This window comes from Coregonus clupeaformis, unplaced genomic scaffold (genome assembly GCF_020615455.1).
Source record: "Coregonus clupeaformis isolate EN_2021a unplaced genomic scaffold, ASM2061545v1 scaf0125, whole genome shotgun sequence".
NCBI classification, from domain to species: domain Eukaryota; kingdom Metazoa; phylum Chordata; class Actinopteri; order Salmoniformes; family Salmonidae; genus Coregonus; species Coregonus clupeaformis.
In genome coordinates, this window is record NW_025533580.1 from 122,995 (window position 1) to 140,762 (window position 17,768).

Below are 17,768 nucleotides of genomic sequence, written 5' to 3' on the forward strand. Positions count from 1 at the left end.
TCTCTCTCTCTCTCTCTCTCTCTCTCTCTCTCTCTCTCTCTCTTTCTCTCTCTCTCTCTGTCTCTCGCTCTCTCTCTCTCTCGCTCCCTCTCTCTCTCTCGCCCTCTCTCTCGCCCTCTCTCTCGCTCTCTCTCTCGCTCTCTCTCTCCCTCTATCTCTTCCTCTCTTCTCTCTCTCTCTCTCTCTCTCTCTCTCTCTCTCTCTCTCTCTCTCTCTCTCTCTCTCTCTCTCTCTCTCTCTCTCTCTCTCTCTCTCTCTCTCTCTCTCTCTCTCTCTCTCTCTCTCTCTCTCTCTCTCTCTCTCTCTCTCTCTCTCTCTCTCTCTGATTAACAGTGTGTTATGGATTGCTGTGAAGTGTTGTCCTGGCCTCCACTCATATAAACAGAGGCCCCTCCTTTGCCACCACTTAATGTCATTAACAGGTGGCTTTCTAAAATAGACACACACGCACACGCACACACACTCACACACACACACACACACACACACACACACACACACAAACACACGCACACACGCACACATACACACACACACGCACAGACACGAATGGACACATGCATGGACACACGGCTAGACTGACACAGATACACACTAATGTTTTTACCCACACAAACGTCGCCTGTCGTCATGGCGGAAGACCACTCATAGCAACGCCTTTGCACAAACGTTTTTATCCGGGTGCATGTTCACACTCAACGCTACATTTTGTGACAAAACCATAAAGATTTCAAACAAATGTAGTGTTGAGTTTGAACATGCACCCGGATACACACAAACACACATTCTGAGGGGCAGAGGCCAGTAGACAGAGTTAATCAACTACAGAACCAACCTACCCAGCAGTCCCTCTCCTCTTACTCTCTCTTTCCATATCCTTTACTTACCCCACCCCCTTAACACACACTGACTATCTCGCTCTCTTTAGCCCCATTTATACCTGGTTTTAACAACATGCATCCTTTGTCCTGATCTTGTCCACATTCTGATTGTGCCCACATTTTTAGACAGGTGTAGACGATTAAAAGACGCATTGCAATCTGATTGTGATCAGATCTTTCTGACCACCCCCCGGAGGTAGTCAAGCACGCATTGTGTCTGGATATCTTACAAGTGTAGACAGATCTGGACAGAGAAACCATTTAAATCATCATTATCCCACCTTCTAAAATCATTGACAGGTGGCACCATTGAATTATGGCATCAATATGTGTCTAAAATAAATAAATAAATATGATTTTGAAAGAATAGCTCTCAGTTAATTTGCATACAAGGAGTAACCAGGAAATCTGGAAATGTGGGCGCAATCAGAATGTAGACAATCAGGACAAAGGACCCATGTTAGCACCAGGTGTAAACGTGTCTCTTTCTTTCTCTCTCTCTCTCTCGCTCTCTCTCTCTCTCTCTCTCTCTCTCTCTCTCTCTCTCTCTCTCTCTCTCTCTCTCTCTCTCTCTCTCTCTCTCTCTCTCTCTCCCTTGCTTCCTTTCTCTCTCTCTCTACCCCCCCTCTCTCTCTCCCTCTCTCTCACACACTCCCTCGCCAACACTCCCAACTTTCCCCTCTCTATTAAGTTTCAAGCTTCTTTCCATCTGAAGTGAACAACATACCCCAAACAGGTCAGACTTACTTTTCTCATGGTTGTTATTGGTGCTGTGCTTTAGATCATGCTTATAGCTGCATGTTGTGCTGGTTGCAGTAATGGTGGTTAAGTAGGAGAGAATGTTGCTGATTTTCACAAACAGATGTGTTTTCTCCTAACATGTGTGACCAGTTAGAGTCTGCCGTTTTAGTTCTACTGCTCAACAAGTAATGGACAGATTATTTTGAAAGGAAACATTTCTGCAGTCGAACTTAGTTTTGACGGATGTGTACACACGATTAGGTTTGATCTGATTTGTGGAACAGTTTGCTGTGTTATTTTGCCTATTTTGATTGTCATGAGGAAATCATGGACATGGCACAGCAAAAAGTGACATCTAAGCAAGCCTAAATATCTTATGTTGAGTGATAATTCACTTAAAATTAGTGTTTCTTGTCTTACCAAGCTAAAATATATTACGTCATTGGCAGATATTTGGCTTCTTTTAACCTAAAAAAGGCTAAATATAAGTAATCTTATTTGAAGATATATTTTCGAGATATTGAATCGTTTTATTAAAATAAGCAAAATGATCTGCCAATGACGTTAGATAATTTTGCTTAGTAAAAAAAACGAATTTTAAGTGAATTATCCCTCAATAGAACATATCTAGGCTTGCTTATATTTCACTTTTTGCAGTGCATGATGTAATGGAATATCCATCCATGTGAGGTGTGTGTAATTCTACAGCTCCTAATTCAACTATCAGCAGCTACTCTTGTTATTTTCCATTAGATTCAGTGATATGCCTTATGCTATAGATATAAACTATAGGTTACTCAATGTGCAAGATAAGTTTTGGTCTAGCCATTGGAAATATCTGATATAAATGTCTCTTTATTTTGGTTCTGTGGGCCGTACCATAGGGAGCGCATGATGCTATTTGACAGATAGTAAGTGATCCCTTCCACTGTGGTTGCCAGGTCCGTCAGAAGGACGTCTCAGTCCACCATTTTAAAAAGGGCAGAGAGTATTCAGCCTTTTGAGTTTCGCTTGGAGCTATAGATTGATAGCAGAGTACACACCTAATGGATTACTACACAGCAGTGGAGGCTGGTGGGAGGAGCTATAGGAGGACAGGCTCATTGTAATGGCTGGAATGGAATAAATGGAACGGTATCAAATATATGGAAACAACGTTTGACTCCGCTCCTTTAATTCCATTCCAGCCATTACAATGATCCCGTCCTCCTATACCTCCTCCCACCAGCCTCCACTACTACACAGCGTGTCCACACTCCCTCTCCACAGTTCTATCACATCTAGATGGTCACTCAATGGACGCTTTCATCCAAAGCAACTTACAAACTCACACGCTTAAACTGAACTGCTGTCTCCCATCCTTGAATGCCCACTGCCCCAACTCAACCCTTGCCCCTAACCCCTCAGGCACTTGTGTAGATGTTAGAGGATTGTATGTATTAGCAATATACCAACTTACCCTCTTATAGGCTAGGAGGACTTTTCATCAGTTTTACTTACGTGCGTAAAGGGTAGAGGCAATGGGTTGATTTAGGATCGCAGTTTGATAGTAGAGAACCCACACACACACACACACACACCCCTTGGTGTCCTGTCACTCACTCTGTTTAATCTTCACCACTAAGCTCCTCTCCCTCATCTCCTCCTAGATGTGTTTGGAACAACAGAAACTATACAGAGAGCCAGGACACACACACACGCACGCACACACACGCACACACATGGGCAAAAGATTCATGGTATCTGTTGGTATACATGATACATGTACACCGAGTGTACAAAAAATTTTCATTGAAATAGACTGACCAGGTGAATCCAGGTGAAAGCTATGATCCCTTATTGATGTCACTTGTTAAATCCACTTCAATCAGTGTAGATGAAGGGGATGAGACAGGTTTAAGCCTTGAGACAATTGAGACATGGATTGTGTATGTGCGCACCGGTTTGTGTCAAGAACTACAACTTTGCGGGGTTTTTCATGCTCAACAGTTTCCTGTGTGTATCAACAATGGTCCACCACCCAAAGGACATCCAACCAACTTGACACAACTGCGGGAAGCATTGGAGTCAACATGGCCCAGCATCCCTGTGGAACGCATTTCGACACCTGGTAGAGTCCATGCCCCGACTTGAGGCTGTTCAGAGGGCAAAAGTGGGTGTAACTCAATATTAGCAAGGTGTCCTAATGTTTTGTACACTCAGTGTAATGCAGAGTATTACTTTCAGAGGGGTATTAGTAGCAACCTGTTATCTACCAGGCTCAGCGAGGATCTGTAGGGGCTGACCCAGGGATACCTGGCTGGGATATTGGCATGCGTCTGGGTGAAAACATTAGCCTTTCCATTATGGCTGGCTGGTCCAGAGCAAACATAGTTCCTAATAGAGGATTTGATTCTCACCTTGACCCTGACAGCAGTCTGCTCAAATAGCTTGTATCTGGCTCATACTCTCTCAGGTGCATAGGACAGCAACAAAGAATTTCCAATCCTAGCAGTTTATTGATAATCAGAAACAATTTGGTGGGTGCTTATATTTGTACTATTTCACACATGAATTGGAATTGTTTTGCATATCCCAACTCCCCCTGAGACACCTTCAGAGAGTGGGGTCACAGCCAGCCATTGTCAACAGCAACCCTGGAGCATTTAAAGTTAAGTGCCTTGCTCAAAGGCACATTTACAGATAGTTTTTTCACCTTGTCAGTGCAGGGATTCAAACTAGCGACCTTTCAGTTACTGTCCCAATGCTCTAACCACTAGGCTACCTGCTGTATCTGGCTCCTGCTCTGGTGTATAGGGCAGCAACAAAGGATCTGTACTCCAGGCAGACTGGCAGTTTTATCCACAGAGAGGTCAGTGTTGGCCCAGTCAAGAGTTTCTTTCCCACCTGAATTTGATCCCCCTTTTTAGGGAATCATCATCTCTCTTGTTATGGATGGGGACAGAGTGTTTTGTTGTTGTTAACCGTTTGCTTCTTTTTTTCTTTTTCTTCTTTCCTTATTTTTATTCAGGGGGTGTTCCAGAACAATTAGACGCCATCCTTCCTCGTCACCCTGTCCTCTCCTCCTCCTTTCTCTCCATCACTCCGTTCTCCCATCTTTTCTACTAACATACTGAACCGTCCATCTCTCTCTCCCCTTTCCTCCTCCCATTCTCTCCGTTCTCCATTCTTCATCCCCACAGCAACCTCTGAACTGCTGTTATCTGTCTCTCTCTACCTTCCTCCTGTCTTCAACCTTCCTTTCTTATTTTTTGGGTTTGAGTTCACCTCCCTTCAATTATTTCCCTGCTTATCTCTCTTCACCCTCTTTCCCGTCCTCTTCCCTCTTTCCCTCCCTTCCTCTCGCCATCCGGCCTCTCTCGGCCTCTGGTAGAGGTCACCATGTGGTCCAACTACATTGTCCAGCCGGAGGAGGATGGCCGTATGGGGGTGGTAGGAGCTGGGGCCCATGGGGGCCTAGCAGGGGTGAAGGGAGGGGGGCGTGCTCCAAGGCGGAACCCTAGGATGAGTGACAGCCAGGAGGGGAAGATCAAGCTGGCGTTCTTCGTGGCCATTGTGGGCGTGACCCTGACAGTGCTGGGGGTGGGGACAGAGTTCTGGGTGGAGCTGGCCACGCCCAAGACCTGGAGCAACAACCAGACATGTCAGACGGCCCACTACGGCCTGTGGAAGGGGTGTACCCGCACCCTGTGGGTGGACGACATCGACCCCGAGAGAGAGAGCTGCGGCCCCACCGACCTGCCCGGAGGTGAGGAACCTGTCTGTCTGTCTGTCTGTTGCATTAGGGCAGGCCATGAGTTGATTTTGGGGACAGGCTAGGTAACATCCTTAGTGTCTCATTTTGATGACAACACTGTAAAAATGGGTTCTAACTAGAGGGAGTAAAGCTACGACCGGAAGTGACTTTTTCGTAGCAGGTTAGGAGAATTTACGCCGCAGGTTAGGAGAATTAACATGGCAGGTTAGGAGACTTAGGTTAAGGTTAGGAAAAGGGTTAGGATTAGCTAAAATGCTCTCCTAAACTGCTACGAAAAGTCACTTCCGGTCGTAGCTGTACTCCCTCAAATCACAACCGCAGAGATGGAGGTAACGATGGAGGTAACTGGGGCACTGATTTCATGACCAACCCCTGATCGCACTGCAGTGCTGTGTGTGTTAGTTAGGGCTTCCTCCCCTTCCTCTGCACTGATCTGTAAACATAGGATAGGTGGAAGCAGTGTGGTGGATGTCTCCCAGGAATTTGCATCAGTGCAGCAGCAATATGTGGGTCTGTGTATGCATGTGTGTATTGTATGCATGCGTGTGTGTGTGCGCTTATGTGTGTATGTGCGTGCGTGCTTATGCAAACGTGTGTGAATAGGAGGCGTGTATGCCAGCCTTGCTGTGTGTGTATCTGGGTCATCCTACAGATAATGTGCAAATTGAGTCCTTAAAGGAATACTGCTTGAAATGGAGCCAGTCTGAATTTGACAAATCTGAATGTGGCTACTGGTCTGTCAGTTAGTTATCTAGCTATAGGTATCAGATTTCTATGATCGCTGGTGAGTCAGAAAAGGATGTTTACAGTGTCCTTGTAAAATCCAACCTTTCAGTGAGTTTATATAAGACAGATGCTTCCCTTTTACTGCATAATGGAGCTTTTCCTTTTGTAATATTTCAATGGATCATTATTATTATTATTTAATTTAAATTCCTTTCAGTTTTAGAATTTTCATTTATTGTATGATCAGTCAAAAATATATTTCTGATATTGATTGCAGGAATTCCTCATTATATCAGTGTTTTTCATAAAATCTTCTCTATAAAAAACAAAAATGATATGTTTTAAATTTCAACAAAAGAAAGCTAATAAATTAAGATTTTTAGCCACTTACTCCATGCTGTACTGTTACGTTCCCCCATGTAAGTCTCTTATCTGTGGAATGACCCGTTTCTGTCTGTAGGGATCGTTCAGTGGTGGATGAATGCAGGTATTAAAGCACTAGTCCCACAGAGGGGGCCAGACAGGGCCTACGGTAGGATGAGGGAGCCATCTCCTGTATTCATGCTTTATCTGCCAGAACAGTCTGATATTCAGCCAGGCTAGGAGTGGTTGGCTGTGATACACTAGCAATTATGTATGTATTGTTTTGAATAGGATGTATATATATTTTACATTGTATAAATATAAAATTGCAATATTTCATTTTACAGTCTTGAGTTAGCTTGTTTTATTAGGATGGATGAGCCCTATGAATGTTCATATCTATTACAATGTAGATTACACGCTATATCCATTTGGTGCGTTGTTTATCAGCCTCAGGTATTTTAGAGGGCTGATTCACCTTGGATGTCTAGTCGATAAACATCTATGTCTGACTCACCGTGTGTGTCTTGTCTAGCAGATAAACATCTGTGTTTACGATGACGGTCTGTGTGTGTTGGAGTAGATTCAGTATCTATTCTGACACTTCCTCGTCTCCTCGCGTCTAAACACTGTTGGCCCACAGCGCCTGACAGACAGGCTCTGTTGTGTGTGTGTGTGCGGACTCCTCATGTTTGGAGAAAAACAACAGTTTCTCCGTCTGTGCATCTCTATTTCACATTCATGTTTCCATGCCCCTGGCGCCTGTCCCTGGGAAACAACCTCACAGTCATTCTCTGTCACTGTCTGTCAGCGCCAGACCAACTAATACATCATACATCACTCACTGCTACTGTACATTACCATAACCTCTGACTAACTGACTGAGCTGCTCAGAGGTGGAGAGGTGGAGAGGTGGAAAGGTGGAAAGGTGGACAGGTGGACAGGTTGTGACGTTCTGGCTCCGGGACTCTTAGTAGTGAGCCAGGGTTGTCATTTTCATTTGGGTGTAGTTCTATGTGGGATCTAGTTGTTTCATTTCTATGTTTGGTTTTGATGTTGATTTAGTCATATGACTCCCAATCGGAGGTAACGAGTGTCAGCTGTCGGCTCGTTATCTCTGATTGGGAGCCATATTTATACTGTGTGGTTTCACCTTGGTTTTGTGGGTTTTTGTTTCCTTGTTGCTGTTAGGCATTATCAGTATTGAACTTCACTTTCGTCATATTTGGTTTGTTGTTTTGATCGTGGTTTCTTTATAATAAAGTCTACGATGTTCGCTCAACACGCTGCGCTTTGGTCTCCTCCTTTTGACGATCGTGACAGAAAAACCCACCACAAAAAGACCAAGCAGCGTGTCAAGCGGCAACAGGACCTACCTACACAGGATTTATGGACTCCCATAAAGGATTCATGGACATGGGAGGAGATTCTGGATGGTGAGGGGCCTTGGGATCAACCGGGAGAATATCGCCGTCCTCGTGAAGAGCGGGAGGCAGCTAAAGCCGAGAGGCGGCGATATGAGGAGGCAGCACGGAGGCAAGGCTGGAAGCCCGAGAGTACTACCCAAAAATTTCTTGGGGGGGGGCTAGAAGGGAGTGTAGCGAAGTCAGGTAGGAGACCTGCGCCTACTCCCTGGACTGACCGTGGAGAGCGAGAGTACGGGCAGACACCGTGTTACGCAGTAGAGCGCATGGTGTCTCCTGTACGCAGGCATAGCCCGGTTCGGTACATTCCGGCTCCACGTATCGGCCGGGCTAGACTGAGCATTGAGCCAGATGTCATGAGGCCGGCCCCACGCATCCGGTCACCAGTGCGTCTCCTCGGGCCGGCTTACATGGCACCAGCCTTACGCATGGTGTCCCCGGTTCGCCTACATAGCCCGGTGCGGGTTATTCCACCTCCCTGTACTGGTCAGGCGACGGGGAGCATACAACCAGGTAAGGTTGGTCAGGCTCAGTGCTCAAGGGAGCCAGTACGCCTGCACGGTCCGGTATTTCCGGCACCACCTCCTGTCTCCAGTCCAGTACCACCAGTGCCTACACCACGCACTAAGCCTCCTGTGTGTTCCCCGAGTCCTGTGCGTCCTGTTCCTGCTTCCCGCACTAGCCCTGAGATGCGTGTCCTCAGCCCGGTACCTCCAGTTCCGGCACCACGCATCAGGCCTACGGTGCGTCCCCAGGGTCCAGTATGCCCTGTTCCTGCTCCCCGCACTAGCCCTGAGATGCGTGTCCTCAGCCCGGTACCTCCAGTTCCGGCACCACGCATCAGGCCTACGGTGCGTCCCCAGGGTCCAGTATGCCCTGTTCCTGCTCCCCGCACTAGCCCTGAGATGCGTGTCCTCAGCCCGGTACCTCCAGTTCCGGCACCACGCATCAGGCCTACGGTGCGTCCCCAGGGTCCAGTATGCCCTGTTGCTGCTTCCCGCACTAGCCCTGAGATGCGTGTCCTCAGCCCGGTACCTCCAGTTCCGGCACCACGCATCAGGCCTACGGTGCGTCCCCAGGGCCAAGCATGCCCTGTTGCTTCTCCCCGCACTAGCCCTGAGATGCGTGTCCTCAGCCCGGTACCTCCAGTTCCGGCACCACGCACCAGGCCTACGGTGCGCCTCAGACGGCCAGAGTCTGCCGTCTGCCCAACGGGCCTGAACTGTCCGTCTGCCCAACGCCGTCTGAACTGGCCGTCTGCCCAACGGCGCCTGAACTGTCCGTCTGCCCAACGCCGTCTGAACTGCCCGTCTGCCCAACGGCGCCTGAACTGCCCGTCTGCCCAACGCCGTCTGAACTGTCCGTCTGCCCAACGCCGTCTGAACTGCCCGTCTGTACTGAGCCTGCAAAGCCGCCCGTCTGCCATGAGCCTTCAGAGCCGTCCGCCAGACCGGAGCCGCTAGAGCTCTCCGCCAGACAGGATCAGCCAGAGCCTTCCGCCAGACAGGATCAGCCAGAGCCTTCCGCCAGACAGGATCAGCCAGAGCCTTCCGCCAGACAGGATCAGCCAGAGCCTTCCGCCAGACAGGAGCAGCCAGAGCCTTCCGTCAGACCGGATCAGCCAGAGCCTTCCGCCAGACAGGAGCAGCCAGAGCCTTCCGCCAGACGGGATCAGCCAGAGCCTTCCGCCAGCCATGAGCAGCCAGATCCGTCAGCCAGCCATGAGCAGCCAGATCCGTCAGCCAGCCAGGAGCAGCCAGAGCCGTCCAGCCAGGATCCGCCAGAGCCGTCCAGCCAGGATCCGCCAGAGCCGTCCAGCCAGGATCCGCCAGAGCCAGCCAGCCAGGATCCGCCATTTAGTCAGGTGCTGCCCCTTAGTCCAGTGCTGCCCCTTAGTCCAGTGCTGCCCCTTAGTCCGGTGCTGTCCCTCAGCCTGGTGCTGCCTCTTAGTCCGGTGCTGCCCCTTAATCCAGGTGGGTTTAAGTGGAGGGTGGTCATTGGGAGGAGGTTAAGAAGGCGGGTAGTAACTATAGTGGGGTGGTGGTCAAGCCCGAGCCGGAACCGCCTCCGGGGAGCAACACCCACCCAGCCCTCCCCTATTGTGGGGTTGTGAGGCGCGGTCGCAGTCCGCGCCTTTAGGGGGGGGTACTGTGACGTTCTGGCTCCGGGACTCTTAGTAGTGAGCCAGGGTTGTCATTTTCATTTGGGTGTAGTTCTATGTGGGATCTAGTTGTTTCATTTCTATGTTTGGTTTTGATGTTGATTTAGTCATATGACTCCCAATCGGAGGTAACGAGTGTCAGCTGTCGGCTCGTTATCTCTGATTGGGAGCCATATTTATACTGTGTGGTTTCACCTTGGTTTTGTGGGTTTTTGTTTCCTTGTTGCTGTTAGGCATTATCAGTATTGAACTTCACTTTCGTCATATTTGGTTTGTTGTTTTGATCGTGGTTTCTTTATAATAAAGTCTACGATGTTCGCTCAACACGCTGCGCTTTGGTCTCCTCCTTTTGACGATCGTGACACAGGTGGAGAGGTTGAGAGGTAGATCTCACTATAAATCTGTGGTCATAATTTACAGGTTGCCTATAATGCACCAGTGTTGCAGACAGAATAGCATTGAGGTTGATAGGAGACTCTGCTGTATGTGTTTGTACTTGTGTGTGTGTGTGTGTGTGTGTGTGTGTGTTTGGTTTTACTATCCTTGTGGTGACGAGAAGTCGAACAAGTGGGGACATTTCGCCGGTCCCCACAAGGAAAAAGTATATTTTAGGCTTAGGTTTAGGTTTAGGTTTAGGTTTAGGGTTAGGGTTAGGGTTTGGGGTTAAGGTTAAGGTTAAGGTTAAGGTTAAGGTTAAGGTTAGGGTTAGTGTTAGGGTTAAGGTTAGGGTTAGGGTTAGGGTTAGGGTTAGGTATAGGGTTAGGGTTTAGGGAAAATAGGATTTTGAATGGGAATAAATTATTTGGTCCCCACAAGGATAGTAAAACAAACATATTTGTGTGTGTGTGTGTTTGTGTGTGTGTGTGTGTGTGTGTGTGTGTGTGTGTGTGTGTGTGTGTGTGTGTGTGGCTGTGGCTGTGGCTGTGTGTGTGGCTGTGTGTTTGTGGGTCCCTCTGCGTCTCTGACCGAACAGAGTATGCAGGGGTGACTACTAGAGAGGGGGATCGAGGAAGAGCAGCAGAGGATGAGAGATATACCCCAGCTGGACAAGATACAGTGCCTTGCAAAAGTATTCATCCCTCTTGGCGTTTTCCTATTTTTTTGCATTACAACCTGTAATTTAAATGGATTTTATTTGGATTTCATGTAATGGACATACACAAAATAGTCCAAATTGGTGAAGTGAAATGAAAAGAATAACTTCTTTCAAAAAATTCAAAAAAATTAATAACGGAAAAGTGGTGCGTGCATATGTATTCACCCCCTTTGCTATGAAGCCCCTAAATAAGATCTGGTGCAACCAATTACCTTCAGAAGTCACGTAATTAGTTAAATAAAGTCCACCTGTGTGCAATCTAAGTGTCACATGATCTGTCACATGATCTCAGTATATATACACCTGTTCTGAAAGGCCCCAGAGTCTGCAACACCACTAAGCAAGGGGCAACCCCAAGCAAGCGGCACCATGAAGACCAAGGCGCTCTCCAAACAGGTCAGGGACAAAGTGGTGGAGAAGTACAGATCAGGGTTGGGTTATAAAAAAATATCAGAAACTTTGAACATCCCACGGAGCACCATTAAATCCATTATTAACAAATGGAAAGAATATGGCACCACAACAAACCTGCCAAGAGAGGGCCGCCCACCAAAACTCAAGGACCAGGCAAGGAGGGCATTAATCAGAGGCAACAAAGAGACCAAAGATAACCCTGAAGGAGCTGCAAAGCTCCACGGCGGAGATTGGAGTATCTGTCCATAGGACCACTTTAAGCTGTACACTCCACAGAGCTTGGCTTTACGGAAGAGTGGCCAGAAAAAAGCCATTGCTTAAAGAAAAAAATAAGCAAACAGGTTTTGGTGTTCACCAAAAGGCATGTGGGAGACTCCCCAAACATATGGAAGTAGGTACTCTGGTCAGATGAGACTAAAATTGAGCTTTCTGTCCATGAAGGAAAACACTATGTCTGGCGCAAACCCAACACCTCTCATCACCCCGAGAACACCATCCCCACAGTGAAGCATGGTGGTGGCAGCATCATGCTGTGGGGATGTTTTTCATCGGCAGGGACTGGGAAACTGGTCAGAATTGAAAGAATGATGGATGACGCTAAATACAGGGACATTCTTGAGGGAAACCTGTTTCAGTCTTCCAGAGATTTGAGACTGGGACGGAGGTTCACCTTCCAGCAGGACAATGACCCTAAGCATACTGCTAAAGCAACACTTGAGTGGTTAAGAGCGTTGTGCCAGTAACCAAAAGGTCGCTGGTTCTAATCCCTGAGCCGACTAGGTGAAAAATCTGTCGATGTGCCCTTGAGCAAGGCACTTAACCCTAATTGCTCCTGTAAGTCGCTCTGGATAAGAGCGTCTGCTAAATGACTAAAATGTAAAAATGTAAAAATGTTTAAGGGGAAACAGTTAAATCTTGGAATGGCCTAGTCAAAGCCCAGACCTCAATCCAATTGAGAATCTGTGGTATGACTTAAAGATTGCTGTACACCAGCGGAACCCATCCAACTTGAAGGAGCTGGAGCAGTTTTGCCTTGAAGAATGGGCCAAAATCCCAGTGGCTAGATGTGCCAAGCTTATAGAGACATACCCCAAAAGACTTGCAGCTGTAATTGCTGCAAAAGGTGGCTCATTTTCTTATTTCTTGTTTGTTTCACAAAAAAATGATTTTGCATCTTCAAAGTGGTAGGCATGTTGTGTAAATCAAATGATACAAACCCCCCAAAAATCCATTTTAATTCCAGGTTGTAAGGCAACAAAATAGGAAAAATGCCAACGGGGTTGAATACTTTCACAAGCCACCGTATACAGTACCAGTCAAAAGTTTGGACACACCTACTCATTCAAGGGTTTTTCTTTATTTTTGATATTTTCTACATTGTAGAATAATAGTGAAGACATCAAAACTATGAAATAGCACATATGGAATCATGTAGTAACCAAAAAAGTGTTAAATAAATCAAATTTTTGAGATTTGAGATTCTTCAAATAGACACCCTTTGCCTTGATGACAGCTTTGCACGCTCTTGGGATTCTCTCAACCAGCTTCATGAGGTAGTCACTTGGAATGCATTTCAATTAACAGGTGTGCCTTCTTACAGAAGATAGCCCTATTTGGTAAAAGACCAAGTCCATATTATGGCAAGAACAGCTATAATAAGCAAAGAGAAACAACAGTTCATCATTACTTTAAGACATGAAGGTCAAGAACCTTGAAAGTTTATTCAAGTGCAGTCGCTAAAACCATCAAGCGTTATGATGAAACTGGCTCTCATGAGGACTTCCACAGGGATGGAAAACCCAGAGTTACCTCTGCTGCAGAGGGTAAGTTCATTAGAGTTACCAGCCTCAGAAATTGCAGCCCAAATAAATGCTTCACAGAGTTCAAGTAACAGACACATCTCAACATCAACTGTTCAGAGGAGACTGTGTGAATCAGGCCTTCATGGTTGAATTGCTGCAAAGAAACCACTACTAAAGGACACCAATAAGAAGAAGAGACTTGCTTGGGCCAAGAAACACGAGCAACCGCTGTGGCTTTGTGAGACGCGGTGTGGGTGAGCGGATGATCTCTGCATGTGTATTTCCCACCGTAAAGCACGGAGGTGTTATGGTGTGGGGGTACTTTGCTGGTGACACTGTCTGGGATTTATTTAGAATTCAAGGCACACTTAACCAGCATGGCTACCACAGCATTCTGCAGCGATATGCCATCCCATCTGGTTTGGGCTTAGTGGGACTATCATTTGTTTTTCAACAGGACAATGACCCAACACACCTCCAGGCTGTGTAAGGGCTATTTTACCAAGAAGGAGAGTGATGGAGTGCTGCATCAGATGACCTGGCCTCCACAATCACCCAACCTCTAACCAATTGAGATGGTTTGGGATGAGTTGGACCTCAGAGTGAAGGAAAAGCAGCCAACAAGTGCTCAGCATATGTGGGAACTCCTTCAAGACTGTTAGAAAAGCATTCCAGGTGAAGCTGGTTGAGAGAATGCCAAGAGTGTGAAAAGCTGTCATCAAGGCAAAGGGTGGCTACTTTGAAGAATCTCAAATATAAAATATATTTTGATTTTTGTAACACTTTTTTGGTTACTACATGATTCCATATGTGTTATTTCATAGTTTTGATGTTATCACTATTATTCTACAAGGTAGAACATTGTTAAAAATTAAATAAAACCCTTGAATGAATAGGTGTGTCCAAACCTTTGACTGGTACTGTATATATATAAAGACAGAGAGAGCGAGAGAAGGACAGAGAGGAAGAGTGTCTGTCTAATGCAGTATTAACCAAGCCCTTGTGATCCTCTCTCTCTTTTCCTCCCTTCATCTCTTTCACCTCCCCCTCCATCTGTCTCCCTCTTTCTATTCGTTCTCACCCCCCCTCTATCACTCCCTATCTCTCCTTCCCCCTCTTTCTCATGCTCTCTGTGTTCTCTCGCTCTCTCCTTCTCTGTCTCTGCCTCCCTACACATTGCCTTGCTTTCTCTCCTCCCCCTCCACCTGCCCCCTCTTTCTATCTCTCCTTCTCCCTCTCTTCCACCCCTCCCCCCTTTCTCTCCTTCTCTCTCGTGGCACCATATGTGTGTGTATGTGCTGTGGATGTGGGACTGTGTGGAGCAGTGAGCAGTGTTTCTCATGGTACTCTATCTCCCGGTACACAGCAGATAAAAATAGGACTTTATGCCTAGGAGGACAGAGGGGATGGATGCATAGGGAAACACATTGCTGTGGACCAGTAATATACTGTGTGTGTGTGTGTGCGTGTGTGTGTGTGTGCGTGTGTGTGTGTGTGCGTGTGTGTGTGTGTGTGTGTGTGTGTGATGTTCCCTCTCTGTTTCTCTCCTCAGAATCCAACTGCACTTACTTCAGATTCTTCACCAATGGCGACAACGCAGTCATATTTAAGAAGACGACCCACAAGAGTAAGTCAGCATCTTAAGTCTCGCCTCCTCTTCCTCCTCCTCTTCCTCCTCCTCCTCCTCTCTCTCTTCCTCTCTCTCTTCCTCTCCCTCTCCCCCTCTCTCTCTTTCTCACGGTGCTGTATTTATCCCCTGTGACGTTTTCTCACTCTCAGATGCACAATACTCACTGAGGTGTAACTCTGCCCTCCCTCCCTCCCTCATTCTCCCCTGTCTACCTCTCCAACACAACTCTTCACTCTTTCTCTAACCACTTCTCCCTCTATTTACTTACTCTCCATCCCTCTCTCCTCCTCCTCTCATTCTGCCCCCCCTCTCTCCCCCTCCCCTCTCTCTCCCAGACCTGAACATAGCGGCTGCTATCCTAGCAATGATAGCGCTGTCTATGATGGTGATGGGTGCTATCTGTATCACCATGTCCCTCAGTAAAGGAGTGCCCTTCTTCCTAAAGCCCGCCTCCTTCTGCTTCATCCTATCAGGTAAGGGGAAATAGACTACAAAGAGAGCAGACACTATTCTGGGAGTAGACTTAGACTTAGACCCTCAACAGTCTCTCTCTCTCTCTCTCTCTCTCTCTCTCTCTCTCTCTCTCTCTCTCTCTCTCTCTCTCTCTCTCTCTCTCTCTCTCTCTCTCTCTCTCTCTCTCTCTCTCTCTCTCTCTCTCTCTCTCTCTCTCTCTCTCTCTCTCTCTCTCTCTCTCTCACCCCTCACACCTCTCCCTCCCACCTTCCTACTCCCTCTCCCCCCTTCTCCCTCCCTCCCTCCCGCCCTCCCACAGGTCTACTGGTCCTGCTGTCTATACTGGTGTTTCACCAGTCAGTGCTGGCCCTGTTGTCATCTGACCACTCCATACCGCTCCACCACGAGCTCTCCTGGTCTGTGGCCTGTGTGGGCTTCGCTGGGGCCATCCTCATCGTGGGGGGGATCCTTTTCCTGATCCTTTCCCTCCCATACAGCCCCTGGGAGAAATGTCTGCCTCAACGCAACAACAGCGCCACCTAGCACATGGGAGGCCCAAAAGCGCATTACTGGGATTTAAAAAAAAGTTTTATATCAGGATCGCAATCAAACTCCAGTCCTCGAAGGATGCACTGTCTGCTGGTTTTAATTGTCAGGTATAAATCAGACACTGATTAGAACAACTACAACCAGTAGACACTGATGCCATCTAGGAGTTGAGTTGTAGACCCCTTTTTATTTTGCCAGTTGTTGATGACAAACTAGATGGACTGACTGACTGACAGACTGACAGACTGACTGAAAGACTGACTAACTTGTAGGTCTACACGGTGTTTACTTAATGCAATAACAATTATACTCACTAACTGTGCCCATAACTCTACAAGCCTGCCTAAAAGCCTGCGACCTTACCAGAAAACACTACGTAGACCAGAACCTTCCCACTTTTTGGCATCGTGACCAACCTAAAGCTTTTAGAAGTTTCTGGTGACCTACCAAAGAACATGCAGTATTAACCAAGCCCTTGTGATCCTCTGTTTCTAAGCAGAACCCAGTCTTTACCAGGGGGGTAATGCTGGGTTAAACAAAACCAAAGCATGGATTGCTGTCTTAACTTGTCCATTGACTGCTAAGAGGGTAAGGAAACCAATATGTCATTTTGTTACTGAACTAGCCCTTTAAACACAACCATTGTCAACAACACTGTAGTTGTAGATAAAGACCCAGCAGTGGGGTGCAGCATCCTGTCTGTACTATGTACTATGTACTAACCATTACTTATTGATGGTGTCACCTAGCCAATTAAATCACACCGGGAGTGTGGTGGCATCTATCTGGGGGGCTATGGGTTGGGTAAAGTTCACAGGGCACCATGGTACCATGGTAACATGTAGGTCACTACCGTTGCTAAGGGAGGAGCTACTTTATTGTTTCCAGGAAGTGGCATAGCCATCCCTGCTACATGAAACGCCTTGCAAGATGTCATTATTAATCTATTATGAATTATTATGAGGCCTTACATTTAATACCTAGAAATAATATATTATCTAAGCAATTTACTAAATATTTATTATCTGCACATTGTCCACATGAATGAATGCTGTTTTTACGTAAGAATGATTGCATATGTGAATGAATTAATGTATGTACGGAAGATACAGATGTATATTTGACAGCGTATTGTATAGACTCACTTTACAAGCACAGCTCTGTATATAAAATATATGTGTTTATATTTTATTTATACCTGCACACTGTAACCTTTTGTTCGAACTTAGGAGGTATTTAGTTTTTAGCCTATCCAAACCCTTTTTTCATCATGTGTTTTATTTGTCATAATAAAGCCCACCTTGTCTTTCTCTACCTACATGTTAGTTTAGGGAAATGCACATTGTGCCTTAATGGTCATATAATCATAAATATGTCTCACTGGGTTTGCTTCTGAAATAAATAGATTTGACATAAGAAACACTCTCCTACTTTGTCTTTCTCTTTGTCTCGTCTACGAGTCCTTTTCTCCCTTCTAACTTAACCTCTACGGGATCGGGGTCCTGTAGACGGGACTGTTGAGCTAACGTGCGCTAATGTGATTAGCATGACTGTTGTAAGTAACAGCAAACCTTCCAGGACATAGACATGTCTTATATGGGCAGAAAGCTTAAATTCTTGTTAATCTAACCGCACTGTCCAATTTACAGAAGCTATTACAGTGAAAAAATACCCTGCTATTGTTTGAGGAGAGTGCACAACAACAAAAAACGTATCACAGCAACTGGTTTGATACATTCACCTCTGAAGGTAAATAATGTATTTACATTCA

General features: G+C 46.5%; 1 protein-coding gene across 3 annotated transcripts; it reads left to right on the forward strand.

Annotated features, from left to right (window-relative positions):
* Positions 1-1,500: 1,500 nt before the first annotated feature.
* On the forward strand, positions 1,501-17,424 carry LOC121556469 (voltage-dependent calcium channel gamma-6 subunit). Of its 3 annotated transcripts, XM_041870355.2 has the most exons (6): positions 1,501-1,617; positions 4,382-4,473; positions 4,633-5,370; positions 14,918-14,992; positions 15,331-15,468; positions 15,768-17,424. In XM_041870355.2, exons 3-6 carry the CDS (start codon positions 5,004-5,006, stop codon positions 15,989-15,991), a joined length of 804 nt encoding a protein of 267 aa, XP_041726289.1. In that variant the 5' UTR covers positions 1,501-1,617; positions 4,382-4,473; positions 4,633-5,003; the 3' UTR covers positions 15,992-17,424. The 3 variants fall into 3 exon arrangements, with proteins under 3 accessions (XP_041726289.1, XP_041726290.1, XP_041726291.1); XM_041870356.2 differs by lacking the exon at positions 4,382-4,473; XM_041870357.2 differs by lacking the exon at positions 4,382-4,473 and having other exon boundaries at positions 4,996-5,370.
* Positions 17,425-17,768: the final 344 nt, after the last annotated feature.

Excerpts from the sequence above, each read along its gene's own strand:
- LOC121556469 (XM_041870355.2), top strand. The coding sequence starts at position 5,004 with ATGTGGTCCAACTACATTGTCCAGCCGGAGGAGGATGGCCGTATGGGG. Across the intron at positions 5,371-14,917 it reads CCCCACCGACCTGCCCGGAG|AATCCAACTGCACTTACTTC; the intron begins GTGAGGAACCTG and ends TTCTCTCCTCAG. Across the intron at positions 15,469-15,767 it reads CTTCTGCTTCATCCTATCAG|GTCTACTGGTCCTGCTGTCT; the intron begins GTAAGGGGAAAT and ends GCCCTCCCACAG.